This window comes from Squalius cephalus (genome assembly GCF_949319135.1).
Source record: "Squalius cephalus genome assembly, chromosome: 15".
NCBI lineage: Eukaryota > Metazoa > Chordata > Actinopteri > Cypriniformes > Leuciscidae > Squalius > Squalius cephalus.
Genome location: NC_137136.1, coordinates 12,335,112 through 12,349,671, shown reverse-complemented (window position 1 = coordinate 12,349,671; position 14,560 = coordinate 12,335,112). Strand labels below are relative to the sequence as shown.

At 37.3% G+C, this 14,560-nt stretch overlaps 2 protein-coding genes across 6 annotated transcripts; both read left to right on the top strand.

Moving 5' to 3' along the window:
* The first annotated feature begins 789 nt into the window (after positions 1-789).
* Positions 790-6,691, top strand: rhbdl2 (rhomboid, veinlet-like 2). Of its 3 annotated transcripts, XM_079895689.1 has the most exons (9): positions 800-821; positions 904-1,168; positions 1,602-1,824; positions 2,601-2,749; positions 3,707-3,819; positions 4,744-4,844; positions 4,950-5,010; positions 5,135-5,196; positions 5,394-6,254. In XM_079895689.1, the coding sequence occupies exons 3-9, from the start codon at positions 1,606-1,608 to the stop codon at positions 5,574-5,576; spliced, it is 888 nt and encodes a 295-aa protein (XP_079751815.1). In that variant the 5' UTR covers positions 800-821; positions 904-1,168; positions 1,602-1,605; the 3' UTR covers positions 5,577-6,254. The 3 variants fall into 3 exon arrangements, with proteins under 3 accessions (XP_079751814.1, XP_079751816.1, XP_079751815.1); XM_079895688.1 differs by having other exon boundaries at positions 790-1,168; positions 5,394-6,691; XM_079895690.1 differs by lacking the exon at positions 904-1,168 and having other exon boundaries at positions 793-821.
* A 1,892-nt stretch (positions 6,692-8,583) lies between these two features.
* On the top strand, positions 8,584-13,507 carry gja9a (gap junction protein alpha 9a). 3 transcript variants are annotated; one of them, XM_079895671.1, is made up of 2 exons: positions 8,584-9,168; positions 10,152-13,507. In XM_079895671.1, exon 2 carries the CDS (start codon positions 10,174-10,176, stop codon positions 11,668-11,670), a length of 1,497 nt encoding a protein of 498 aa, XP_079751797.1. In that variant the 5' UTR covers positions 8,584-9,168; positions 10,152-10,173; the 3' UTR covers positions 11,671-13,507. The 3 variants fall into 3 exon arrangements, with proteins under 3 accessions (XP_079751797.1, XP_079751796.1, XP_079751798.1); XM_079895670.1 differs by having other exon boundaries at positions 8,584-8,955; positions 10,152-12,235; XM_079895672.1 differs by having other exon boundaries at positions 8,882-8,950; positions 10,152-12,235.
* Positions 13,508-14,560: the final 1,053 nt, after the last annotated feature.

Sequence of the window (14,560 nt, the reverse complement as noted above, 5' to 3'; positions counted from 1 at the left end):
TTCTGCTTTGGAACAAAATAAATACATTTTAATAAAGTCCTAGACTAAAGATTATCAGTGAATAACATTTATAATTCTGTTCATCGTATAAAGCTTTTGAATTGCTCTAGAAGACTTGGAATATAGTGTATGCGACATGTAAACGACTTATTTTTAAAGGCTTGTCAAGATGTGGCCACCATTTATTGTCATTACATAGAAAAAATGACTGACTTAGAATCTTTTTTTTTTCTAAACATAAATGTACTATTTCAAATGAATGCTTTTCAGTTGAACCATTCATGAAAGATTCTTGAAAAAACGTGACATGATTTCCACAGCACAACTGTTTAATATTGATAAGTGTTTCTTGTGTTCCAAATCAGCACATTAGAATGATTTCTGAATGGTCATGTGACACTGAAGACTGGAGTAATGATACTGACAATTCAGCTTTGCCATCAAAGGAATGTTACATTTTAAAATATATTTAAATGGAAAACCATAAAAAAAAACATTATTTTTTTGTTTTCTGCAGAAGGGATCTGATACAGGTTTTAAAACGAGTATGAGCAGAATTTTCATTTGTCTGAATTATCTCTAAGAAACCTGAATGTAGATTGTACTGGAAATGGCGACATCTAGTGCTCATAAAGCATGCTACCATTCTCTTTGAATGAGTTTTATGTATTTTCAAAAATGTTGTCTGTTTATGGTTGGTTAATTGTCAGTGTTTAGAATGTTGTTTCTTTTTTTTTTTTTGCGTGTATTATTTGGACGAAACGTTTAAAACAATTAATTGCATCACGTGACTTCAGGTGTGGCGGTTTGCGGAAGCTCAGGTAAAGAGTCTACTATACTTTGACGGGTCAGAGGTTGCTTTTTTTGCTCAACAAAAGTAAGCAAAACGATCCTGCATTGCAGACCCTTTACTTAGGAACAAGAGGAAGGAAGACTGGAACCGGAAAAGCTGGATGAAGCCTGTAATTATCGTCCAGGGAGAGCGTCTTTTAGTCCGTGGTGGTCACACAACTATTTTTGTTTATCTTACTATTTTTAAAACATAGACTTTATTAATTTATTATCATAATTTCAAATAACCAACAACATTAATGAACTCTGGTCGGCGCGCGCTCTTAGATAAATCCCTTGTACACGCGTGAGAGGTGGTGGCGGATCAGAAGAAAGGGTAAGTTGAGTTAATGTTTGCAAAGTATCTATTCAAAAGAGATTCGGGCATAAACAGCACTTATAAAAAGCACTCAGTATTAATCACTCTCACAAGAGATTTTTTTCTCTCTCATAAAGTTGTTTCTAAAATGAAAAGTAGGCTATATATAGCCCACCTCTCAAATAATTCCATACAGGATGAGTTTGTTTATGCAGGAAGAGCCAATAACTCCGGAAGAGAGTTGTGAAAAAGCATGTGCAGCTGAAATCTAAATAGCTTTGAAATAGGCTACATTTAAGATTTCTTTTAAATGTGCTTTCCTGCAATTGCAAAGATTAGCCTACTAAAAACTTTTCTGATAGCCTCATGAAATAATTAAAAACTTTAATTTATTGGTTCATTGTCAATTAGGCTAATCCAAAAAACGACCCTTCTGATTTGCATTTTTAAGAGAAATGGGCGAAAATGACATCGAAGAGCAAGACACTTTTCCCGTGCAGAGGGATGAAGAAGGTGATAATCGAGCAAACCCGAAGAGGAGTCGTCGCAGGGTAGAACAGATTCATTCGAAAGTTTCTAAATGGATGCTTCCAGAGGAGTTACGGGAGACGTATTTGGAACGAGCGAACTGCTGTCCGCCACCAATCTTCATCATCCTCATCAGTTTAGCGGAGGTACAATCAAATGTTTTTTTGTGTGTGTTTTTTTTTAAACATCAACCTTTGCACCACTGGAATTTGATCTTTCTGGCTATCAGATAAATCGAATTGTTTCTACTTGCTCACACAACAGTTTGAACCAGTTAAAGTTTGCTGGTTTAAGATGGTCTCCTAGCCTGGCCAAGCTGGTCTTTAGCTGGTTTATCTGATCTATTGGCCAATCAGATAAAACTCCTTTAAAACCAGCCAACAGACTAGGCTTTGTGACCAGATACTGCAATACTGTAAGACCAGAAAACAGTTTAGATTGGTTTAATTAATGAATTAACATTCATACTATATTAGTATAAATGTTCATTCTTTATAAAAACTTGCAGCAACCAGTACATTTCCATTCATTTGTGAATGTTTTAGTTGGGATGTGTCACTATGAAAGAACTGAGATTCTTTTGAGCTTCGCTTTCCACTTTTCTTAGCCAAAGTGTTTGAAAAGCCAGATTCATCCTTGTTTCCATGGACATTCCTTAAAATAGACCTAGTCACTGAAAATAAGTGTCTTGGAAATGAGAAAACTTTTGAGACCTTCCATTAGAAAGAGTCATTTTTTTTATATAATAATCATGACTAAAATTGTCTTTTTTTTTACTAAAATTATGTCCCTAAATATGAGTTAAATACTGCTAAACCAACATCTTTCCTAGAAATGAAGGCCTTTGTTTTTGACAGTGCTTTTTGGCAACTTGCATAATGAAGACTTCAGGTCTTGTCTCTCAAAACTCTTTTCAATCTAGTTAGGAGTGTTTATCTACTATGCGGTATGGAAGCCTCAGAAGCAGTGGATAACCCTGGGTACAGGGATCTGGGAGAGTCCTCTTACCTATAAACCCGAACAACGTGAGGAAGCATGGCGGTTTCTCTCCTACATGTTTGTACATGCCGGGTAAGGTGATTTTGGTTCTTTTCTTCATTTTAAAATTACAATGAAAACTTTTTTTAGACCCTTGTCATCCTGAATGAATGAAATAATAAAAGTAAATTTTAGTGACGTTTATTAAACTCCTGTTCTACTGTAGAATGACAAATCAAGCTGATTTCTGGATCAGACGTCTTAGTTATTACATTATTGGTATTTAAAGGTAGGGTAGGCAATCTTATTCATAAACACTTTTTGCTATACTGGTTGACTTGAAACTCTCTTCACATACTGATGTCAATCAATAATAGATCATTTACATATAGGCCTATCTTCTGTGGAAGTCTCAGAACCAAAAAATGTTTGTCCTGTCATTGCATTTGGTCCGAATGCAATATAGGATGTCCTACCTGCTCATCAACATGTGTATACATCTGCACACTCTGCTCACGCAGACATCACACGTCATCAGCAATTTCTGTAAGGCTATGCAGAGTTGTAGACAGACAGTCACAGAGCGCTGCAAACAAACAGCAGCCACCTTTTACAGTTCCTCCTGAACAAAAACAACAAGCATATGCTGTGTTCACGCCATGTCATTACTGTAATTAAAAGATGGCAACCTGTGATGTTCTACTTCCGTCCGTCATAATTTTGCGTTTCTATGTCAACACTACCAATGTTGAAATGAATCTGCAGCAGTCAGGTGGTACAAGTCAGGGTTCTTTAAGTTGTTTATGTTCATTATTATGGTAAAGTTGTGTGCTTTGAAACATGAGGTAATTTAACGCCGTCTCTCGTCTCGTGGCGGTTTGCAGACTCTGCTCTGGCTTTGAGCTCTCATGTGTTTTGGTGGAGGCGTGGCTTTGGACAGCGCTCTAAAGGGAGGGTGGGATCTTATGCTTTCAAAGCTAGCTTGCTATTGGTAGCCTCTCCGAAATTGCCTACCCTACCTTTAATATATGACAATTTTTCTTCAATTAGGGTGGAGCATATCTTGGGAAACCTGTTAATGCAGCTTCTTCTTGGAATTCCCCTGGAGCTGGTGCATAAGGGCTTTGAAGTGGGCATGGTCTATATGGCTGGAGTCCTTGCAGGTAGGTTTGTGTATTTCAGTAGTTCTTACTGGAATACAGTATACAATATCTCTCACTGTTTGTAATCCAAACAAATATTGCATTGCAGTTACTGCAAGTTATGTGACAACTCCAAAGTAACAATGTGTATTCTTTAAATGCATATTGTTTCACATAATATTGCATTTAAAAAAAAAAGAGAGTTTTTATTATGAAGATGAAACTTTAAAGGTATAGTGGAGGATTTTTTTCTTCCGGGTGGATCATCTAGAGACTGGTCCTCCTAATTGTCAATCATTCTGGTGATATGTTTACGTAAGGCCGTCGTACGTGCTCGTCCCTTAGTTTTCGCTTTCTGCGCATGCGCACTTTCAGGTGTATATGTGTGGTGAGCTACTGTTTAAACTTTAAGCCATTCATTGAATCTCGCCGTTTCACCGGGTCCTTTGAAAATGTCTGAGGGTCGCAAAAGAGAAAAAGTTTGTACGAAGAAAGGCCTCAGAAGAGAGAAACAAGACCAGTGTTTTTGGGAGATTGTTTCACACGATGGTGTGCGCTGAAAACACAGGTTGGGCTTCCCACTGATGCCTCAGTCGTGAAGTTTGGCATGCTATTTGGAGAAAAAGTGCAAATCTTTTTGGAAAGTAATCTTGTATGAGCGATGCCGACAGCTACTTGTAAACAGAGCGTGCACGAGGAGAACCTCCCACACGTTTAATAGGCGCTCCCTCTCGGGAGCAGGTAGAGTGTTGCGCATGTGCATTTTTTCAAAAAGTGGAGAGAGCGGTTCTTATCTAAAATTCGGAAAGATCCTCCACTATACTGATTAGATATAATATGGTTTTAGTTGAAAAATAATAAGATTAGACTGTTTTATAATTTTGCTGTTGATCCAAATCTTCATATTCTCATGGAATGTGTGTCTGTGTATGAATCCTCTTTCAGGCTCTCTCGCCAGCTCCATCTTTGACCCTCTCAGTGCTCTTGTGGGTGCTTCAGGTGGTGTTTATGCCCTCATGGGAGGTTACTTCATGAATGCTGTGGTGGTGAGTAACTTTCCAGTAATATTTGATGGGATATATATATATAAAATTTACTATACTACACTATACTCAAGTACCCAAATCAAAAATGTTTTTTTACCCCTATAGAATTTCAGGGAGATGATTCCACTTGTGGGAGTGTTTCGCATTCTGGTAATTGTTCTGATTGGTGCGTCCATTTTCACTTTCCACTCTACTATTGGTATCTTTTTTGACATCTATTAATGTTTGGATAAACTAAGCATTTTGTTGGGACCTATTGACATGACTTTTATTTTTTTATTTTTTTTCAGTTGGAACAGATGTTGGATTTGCCATTTACAGAAGGTTCATTGTCCATGACACTGCCATGAAGGTGAGACATTTTTAAGACCATAGCAGAATCATAAACCATACATTAAACCAGAATACCTAATACTCAACTAGAATGATTTAGACTACAAGCTTAATAAATAGGACTTACCACAAGAATTCACTCTGAATGTAGTTTTCACACTTCATTATATGATATACTAGAAAGGTCCTTTATACTTTCCTTTTTTTTTTGGTTAGGTCTCTTTTGTGGCCCATATTGGTGGTGGTGTAGCAGGCATGACCATTGGTTATGTTTTTTTCACCAACTACGATAAAGCGCTCCTCAAGGACCCACGCTTCTGGATGTGCATTGTGGGATACATCGTCTTCTTCTTGTTTGCTGTCATTTTCAACATATTCCTGTCCCCAGCACCCGCGTGAGGATGATGGTTGAAGTCATGCTTCAGTTCACAATGGACAATCATGGCTTTTTAAAGGAAGCAAGTCTCAGGTCAATATAACTGTCAGAAAGACTCTTAAGGTCGTATGCTAATACACTACATACAATCTAAAGTAAGTAAATGTCATTTTTAAGAAAGATTTTACATCCAAATATTCCCTTTTTTGGTTTTGCTTAAACACACCTCCTCAATTTATTTAGTGACTCAGGAACAAAAACGTTTAAAATTTCCATTTTTTTGTGAAACCATTATTTTGTTTTCACAAAATGATTGAGCCCTCTATATGCTGGCCTACTAACTGATGTCATGACTAAACAAACCGTTCAATTTAATTGATTTGAAGGGAGCCAAAAAGGAGCTTTGTGGTCAAAAAGAATAAACTTGCCATGTACTTTTTTATTTTATTTTTATTTTTTATAAATGTATTTCTAATTTCTTAAGACTCAGAATGTTGGAAGTGTCCTTATAATACTGCAGAGGGCAGCACTGATCAGCATGTGGACAGACCTCAACCTGAGGTCACAACAATGTAGTTTAAATGTGGGATTACGTAAGTTATTGACCTATAATCAATAGGAAATTGTGTCAGTTCACTGCTAATGACATGGAAATGTGTTTTTAAAATAAAATAACATGTACAAACATGTTCATTGATTGTATTCACTTGCTTTACATTTAATTGTTTTATGTACTGGTTAATTCTGGGGTTTGTGTGTGGAGTAAATGTTGTACCATGCCGAATAGCTTAAGGTAAAGTGAGTTCACACCTGAAAGCATCCCAAAACAAATGTCCTCTGACCCTCTGTCCCCTCTGTTCTAATGAGCTGATGGTAGTTCTCCAAAACAGATCATTGATTGCCAGCCAATATGGATACGTGTTCTTGCCAGTCTAAACAGATCATTCCAGGTATTTTCAGTTCACAAAAATCAATTTTCATTTGTCTGAGCTACTATGATATTCATGGCACTTCAGAGTTCACTGAAGTCCTTCATACAGCGTGTTTGCTGCAAAAAAGGCGTGTTAAAAGGACTGATACAGACCCCTATTAAGTTTGTTCTTCTTAATTTAACAAATAAACTCCAGCCACATGGCACAAAATAGTTCACTGATCGTTCAAGCATGCTTTCTCTAAGTGATTCTATTATATATAGGCTACTTATTCTAGTCCTCACACCTGTGCTATAATAAATTGAATATCTGCCATTTTCAATGCATGTTTCTAAAAATATCTTTCCTGATGTGACCTGTAAGTCCTCAAAGTGCATTTGAGGATGTGAAGAGGTTGCTTTGAGGCTGATTTTCCACTCTGTTGACAAATTACATCAATTAGGCACATTTACTTTCCAGTACAAACCAGAATTTGGGTTGTGAATCAAATCAATGTGCAACGCACCCATTCCTGGAATATGTATTAATCTAATTCTGGTCCATTTTTAGAACAATATTGACTTATGTCTGGGGCTGTGTTTTCAACTAAATGTTCATCAGAAGTTCAGTTATTTACCCTGACTAACAGAAAAGCCGATCGGGCACCACCAGGGATATTCCCCTGCCTTCCGCAAACAGTTTGTTCTAATCTATTTTTAGTAGTACAAATACATGTATGAACATAATCTGCGTTGTTACGTCATTAAGATTTTTTCTTTGAAAGAAATGAATACTTGTATTCAACGTAGACTCCTTAAATGAATCAAAAGTTACAGATTTTTTATTTCAAATAAATGGTGTTCTTTATATTCATCAAATGATACTTAAAAGTATCAAGGGTTCCTCAAAAATATTAAGCAGCACAATTGTTTTCAATTTTGAAAATAATAAATGTTTCCAGAGCACCAAATCAGCATATTGGAATGATTTCTGAAGGATCATGTGACACTGAAGACTGAAGTAATGATGCTGAAATATATATACTTTATTTTACATAAGAAACATCTTATGACAAGATTACATATATACTGTATATATAGATGAATTATGGTCATTTTGACCACATCTATGACGGATGTACTGACGTATCATGACGAATTAATAGTTGTTGTATAACGGTATATGTAGAGAATATAAATATTTAATTAAGCTCAAAAAGTTAGTCATTAGAAAAACTGTCTAAAACTAAATTGACTACTCAAGTAGTGCTTGTAATATATTTTATTATTGTGACATTCTAATAATGTTTGATTTTGTACCTTTATGGCTAAACAACAGATGCCAATTTATATTTAGGCCTGAACAAGGATGGTGTTTAAATGCATAAAATGTTTTTTAATTAATATGATCATATGGGAAGGTCATAAAATGTTTCAATTGGAAAGATGTTTTGTACTCATCAGGGAGCATGAAATGCATTCAAGCTAACCTGATGTGCTTCTCTTTTTGAAATACCAAAGCTATATTAAACAATTTAATTCAGTTGTGTAATGAAGAGACTCACTCACTATGTTAAATAGGGCTTGCCCCTAAATAGCAGGCCGGGTATGGGTTAGACCAACCAACGGCATAGTTAGTGAGTGTAATGGGGTTGCACCATTGATTTCTTTTAAATGGAATAAAATATCTCCACAACTAGCAGAGACAACTTAATTACATTGGGCTGGACCCAGCAGAGTATGAAATCGGACATGACCGATTGATTGCTTCTCAAAGTATTGACGACTAAAAGTAGTGCCAACATGTGTCCAAATGCCATTAAAAGCATTGTGTTAAGCTGTGATCCCTGTCATGGATAACAATAAACAACTCTCAATGCAGTTTTAATCGACATTACACTCATAATGTCAATCATTGGTTTTGGTTTTAGGTTATTAAAAGAACAGGCCTTCATTTCTCTTTACAAAATGTGGTAATTCGTAGTGTTGTGCTTGTGCTTTTAGCTCAGGCTTGCGTGCAGAATTGGTCTATTTTTGCTATTCAGCTGAAAAATCGTTCTCTAATGGGTGTTAACTAGCAATCAAACATGCAAGACTGTGAACTGATTAAGAGCGGGTGCACAAGAGCATGAAGCGGGCACCAGGTGTAACAGAGCTTTAAATTCATACAGAAGAGGGGGCTTTATCATTCGACAATGTTTTATTTATGCATGGCATCCACAATCAATTCAGTGCTCCCTTCATGTTTACAGTGGAGTACTGGTTATTGAAGCACTGACATACAGAACCAGTGCGCTTGCCAACACCCCTGCACATTTGGAAACCTTCTTTCGGTGCCAACAGAGAGGAAAGAGGGGGTCACAAAAGTTCAGGTGATGTGCTGCATCAGATGTGCAGGGCACCAACGATTTTTTAATATTTTGGTGGCCTCGTCGCGCCTGTATGACCCGCGGGGATTTGAAGCAGCGGCATTCTGTCCATACTGCTGTAAGGTACATTACATGGGCTAACGCATTGATTTCTCCTGCATGCCTATAAGTTGGCACCAAGAAGACCTGCTTGTTTTGTGTTTAGTCGAGAGCTTTAACGATAAACAGGATGGCATAACTCTAGCTTTTTGTCCTTAACAAGATGTAGGCGTTGGAGTAGCATTTGAGTCGCTTTTACAATGAAGATTTACTTCATTTTCTCCCAGTTTGTTTAAGGTATGTTGGTGCTTCAGTTTATTTATCTATGTTTACTTTCAACAAAAAGATGCTTAGAGCAATGCACCGATTGACTGCATTTAGTAGCACTGCATGTTTTGTTGATTATTTAGTAAGTCATTTAGAGAGTTTAGTTAAGCTTGCTGTAATTATACCTAATATAGGTGCCTAAGTTAGGCAATGTTTGGATCATTATTGCAGTGCATGTTATTGGCATGTTTGGAGACAGTTCTTCTAACCCTAATTGATGGAGTGTGTAGCTTTTCATTTATTAAACATATTGACCAAAGATCAAGATAATCTTGACCAAAAATTGATGCACCTCTCTTACACACTCCACCAATTAGGGTTAGAAAAACTGTTGCCAAACATATAACATGCTAGAAATATAATAATCAGTGCAGTAATGATCCAATCATTGGCTCTAGTCTAGCATTTGCCTATTTGTTGTTTGGGACCAAATTAATTTGTTTGCATTAAATTCAGGTATAAATATTGTAAAAAAAAAATGTATTATTATTATTATAATATTTTGTTTGCAACCAAACAAGAATCTGTAATTGAAAACCCCATACTGATCTGCCATTAATCTGACTTTAGTTGGGCGGATTCAATGTTTATGTCTGAATTATACCTAATTCCTGAGATGCTTCGATGCTTGCAATGGAGACGCATCAATTTTTTTAGTTTGCAATTCATTTTTTGTCTTTTTTTTGTTATTCCTTCCTAGTTTTGAAAAAGAAGTCCACCTATTTATGGTTTATGTATTTAATATACAGGGTAACTCTGAGATGTTCTTAGTTTGGGAAAGCTTAGCTCTGTTCATTTCAAATAAAAGTAAGTTTGAAAGTAAGGATGAAAGTGATATGCGCGATAATCAAATAAAAATTGGGTACAACATTTTTATTCAAAGTATTACATTATTCAAATGCGACTCACGGTCCATTTTCATGATTCTTGCTTCTTATTTCCTCTCCTAACAGACTCAAAAATGCCCGAGTGAAAATGGGAGACTGGAACTTCCTTGGTGGGATTTTGGAAGAGGTGCATATCCACTCCACTATGGTGGGAAAGATCTGGCTGACCATCCTCTTCATATTCCGCATGCTGGTGCTTGGGGTGGCGGCCGAGGATGTGTGGAATGATGAACAGGCTGACTTTATCTGCAACACCGAGCAGCCTGGATGCCGCAACGTGTGCTATGACAAAGCATTCCCCATTTCCCTTATCCGCTATTGGGTGTTGCAGGTCATTTTTGTCTCTTCACCCTCGCTGGTGTACATGGGCCATGCCCTCTACCGCCTCCGTGCCCTTGAGAAAGAGCGGCAGCGCAAAAAGATGACACTGAGACGTGAACTTGAGGCCGTGGATGTGGAGATGGCGGAAGTTCGACGCAAAATAGAACGTGAGCTTCGGCAGATCGACCAAGGGAAGCTGAACAAAGCTCCGTTGAGGGGGTCCCTTCTGCGCACCTACGTGGCTCACATAGTCACCCGCTCTGCCGTGGAGGTGGGCTTCATGACCGGACAATATGTTCTGTATGGGTTTCAACTAGATCCGCTGTACAAATGTGAGCGTGAGCCCTGCCCAAATTCGGTGGATTGCTTTGTATCTCGACCCACTGAGAAAAGCGTCTTCATGGTGTTCATGCAATGCATAGCTGCCATCTCATTGTTTCTCAACATCCTGGAGATCCTGCACCTGGGCTACAAAAAGCTTAAAAAGGTCATTTTGAACTACTACCCACAGCTGAGGGATGATCCTGATGACAGCTACTATCCCAACAAGCTGAAGAAAGATTCTGTGGTCCATCAGACGTGCATCGGCACCTCAACTGGCCGCAAGGCCACCATTGCATCTGCACCCAGCGGATACAACCTTCTGCTCGAGAGACCACCTGATGGAACCGGCTACCCTCCTTTGATTAACCCATCCTCTGCTTTCTTGCCCATTCAGGGTGATTTGCCAGCTAAAAATGGTTCTGATGCACCAAAGTACTCGCAGCACAGTCCCACAGAGCACAACAGCAATTCCAACAACACCAGCAGTGACACGCGCTTCCCACCTTGCAACTCCGTCACGCCGCCGAAGCAAGAGGAGGGAGAAGATTCTGTCCACCCTCCACCTTCGCACAGGAAAGGGCAGGACTCCAAGACTCCAGACTCATCGAGCCACCTCAGAGAATCTTCTCACTCATCGTCTGGCGTTGGAAAGAAGCCATGGAAGGCCAGCGCACCATCGAACTGCTCAACGGTTGTAGAAGGCAACGGCTCAGACTCGGATTCCCTGGAAGGCGCTAAAGCCCGCTATCCCTACGCCACTGTGCGGGCACGTACTTTGTCCAGGTCTGATTCCAAGCGGAGCAGGCCCACCTCTCCTGATTCAATAGAAGAATCCAGCTCTGAGTCACGGCATAGTCCACGAGCGTCACCAAGCCATCCTGCCTCATTGGCCAGCAGTTCCAGTAGCAGGCGAGCTGCTCCCACAGACTTAAAGATATGAGAAAAACTTATAGATGGTAGCCATATAATTTTTGTAGTTATAAATTGATGGAAATTGACCAGAGTGACTGTAAAGTTAACATCGACTACAGCTTTGATGTTAGCACGGAAGCAATCTCAGACTGAAGTTTTATATTCAACTTTATAAAGTGGTAGCACTCATTATGGATTGTTTTATACATAATTATATTATGTACTACATTATGTACATGTCCTTTTATACATATCAATTCAGCAGTACACACAGACAGTATACTTAATTAACAATAGTAGTATGACTACAATACAGGATATGGATTGTATGTTTGATTATATGCCTTGTTCTCATCTGGACATTTCTCTTTTTAAGTGCATCAGAAGTCAAAATGGTGTAATGGTAAAAGAAAATCCCAATTTTAAAACATAGTGCTGAATTAGAACAGCTGTAAAAATCTGCAAGAAATTATACTGTAAAAATAAACCTGTTCTATCTGCATATGTCATATTACAGCTAAATAAACTGATCTGATTTACAATGCAATCAAGCCAGATTGAAAATGTATTTGTAAAGTCAGTCTTTTCTAAGCATATGGACAAAGAGCATTTCTAAATTAGATTTCAACTAAATCTCAAAAGATTAAAAAAAGCAGAATAAGTAAGGGATTACTGAAGACATAACGTTGAATTATTAAAAAATAATGCACACTCAAGACATTGCTCGGACTAATTTCTAATGCGTCTCACCCCACGCCAAAAGCATAATTTTAGAGTTAGTAATGGAGGCTTGAGCCATTGATAGCAGATTAATTATTAATGAGAGAGAGAATGTATGTGAAATACCTCAGTCTGTGGAGTGTGTGTCTCTCAACTGTTTGGCAGCAGTGTCTAATAGCAAAACTGCAAGTTGATATGCTTCAAGAACAGTGCCGGTTTTACCTCGCTAGTGAAAAAATGTCATGCAGCTTTTAAGTTGCTAAACTATTTTACTGATAAAATCGTCAAAGCAGCGCAAACCACATGTTTCTGTGTGAATGTGTCCGTATTGTATGTGTGCGTTTGAGGGACGGAGAGAGTGCGGGAGAAAGAGAGCATGTGATTTCCGTAGCCTATAGAAAAACGCAATTTTGTGTCAAAAACATGGAAATATTTTGTCGTTTTTATTTAATTGTTTGCTATATTTATTTGCTTGGTAAGTGTGGTTTTTGGTTATTTCTCTGTTGTAGACTGTAAGGACCTTTGAAATAACTGAAATCATTTTGCAACATGGACATGTAATACAGCCAAGACCTGCCTGGAACTACTTTAGCTGCGCGTTTCCCTGAAAGTAATTGCACGCTTTAGACCGTTTGTAAACCAATCAGATTCAAGCATTCAACAGCCCCGTGGTGTGAACAAATACATTTTTGCTAGAAAGAAGTTACTCATTGCAAGTGTTATATTAACATTACTACTATGATTAGATTTTAGATTATATCTAAATTGAATCATATAAATGTACATATAGCCTACTGCATTATTTAATCATGAACAATTGCTTTAATTTATCAACAGGATGAAGCTAAGAACCTTAACGTTCACCAATACTAATGCTAGTAGTTGTAAAAGCTACAAGTTGTAAGTACCAAAATATCCAACAGCTTTTCCCCACAGGCTTTAATGAACTTTCCACAAAACCACCAAATCCAAATATTAACTTTTTTTGTGTTTTCTGTTGCCAATTACTGTCAGCTTGAAATGTTATTGTCATCTATTCATGACACGCTTTGCTTCTGAAGAAATTATTCTTGTTTTACAACTTGACTAAAGAGAAGAATCGTAAATTTGATATTACTTCCCATTAAAAGGGGACAGAGCCATTTAAAAGTTGTTTTTATTAATCCTTGTTCTCCCTGAATTTTAATAACACATTGCAGTGTATAAATAATATTATAATAATATAAATAATACAGCTAATACGTGCTCACAACACCATCTACTGGACTAAAGCATATATGCATACATTTTGAGTCCTCACACAAAAATATTTATACTTTGACTTTAGATATTAGCAGCTAAAAGGCTGCTTAATTTGAGTTTTAGGATCTGGATTCTATGCTGTTTTAGAAAAAGAAAGCATAAGTGAATAACAAAACACAACCCATGTGTCATTCAAACAACAAAACAGTTGCTCAAATTAAGACAATTCTACATTCCTATTCAACTCTTGAATGGCAAACCTTTACTAGCACAATTTCAAAAAATCTTAAATAAGATAAGATCGCATCCTTGCGTTATGCTTCTTATTTGGTTGTGTCCTAACCACAAAAAATCTGTTGTCCCAACATTCCAGGGATCATTAAATTGATCTTTTAAATGAATGTTTTATGAATTCAATGTATCTGTGCTGCTAAAATTGTGAAAACTAAACTGCAGCAGTTTTGCAATCTTGACGGAAAACTCAGTATAGGCCTAGTTGTGCAATGGCACTGGTTGTGCATATACACATTAGTAAAACTGAACAATAACAACATTGGCTTTGCAGCCATGTGACACATTGGTCAGCCAGTGTTGTAAAAGCCTGTGGTTCACACAAAACCGAGATACACGATTTATGTGTGGCATAGCTTCATTATATAATAAACAACAGACTGTTTAATAAAGTTTTGGAAGGTCTAAAAGTAAATGTCAGTTTTATTTTAATATTAACATTTTTAAATCTACCATATTTGACATGAATAATGTTGAAAGCTATAAGTTATAGCTTTCAACATTATTCATGCAAAATATGGTAGTTTTACATTTTTTAATATTAAAATAAAACTGACATTTACTTTTAGACCTTAGGCTAACCTACGGTATTTATAAACTTATAGCCTATAAGGTATTTATAAAATTGCTCTCACTCATCGATCATAATCATGAACAACAGGCCG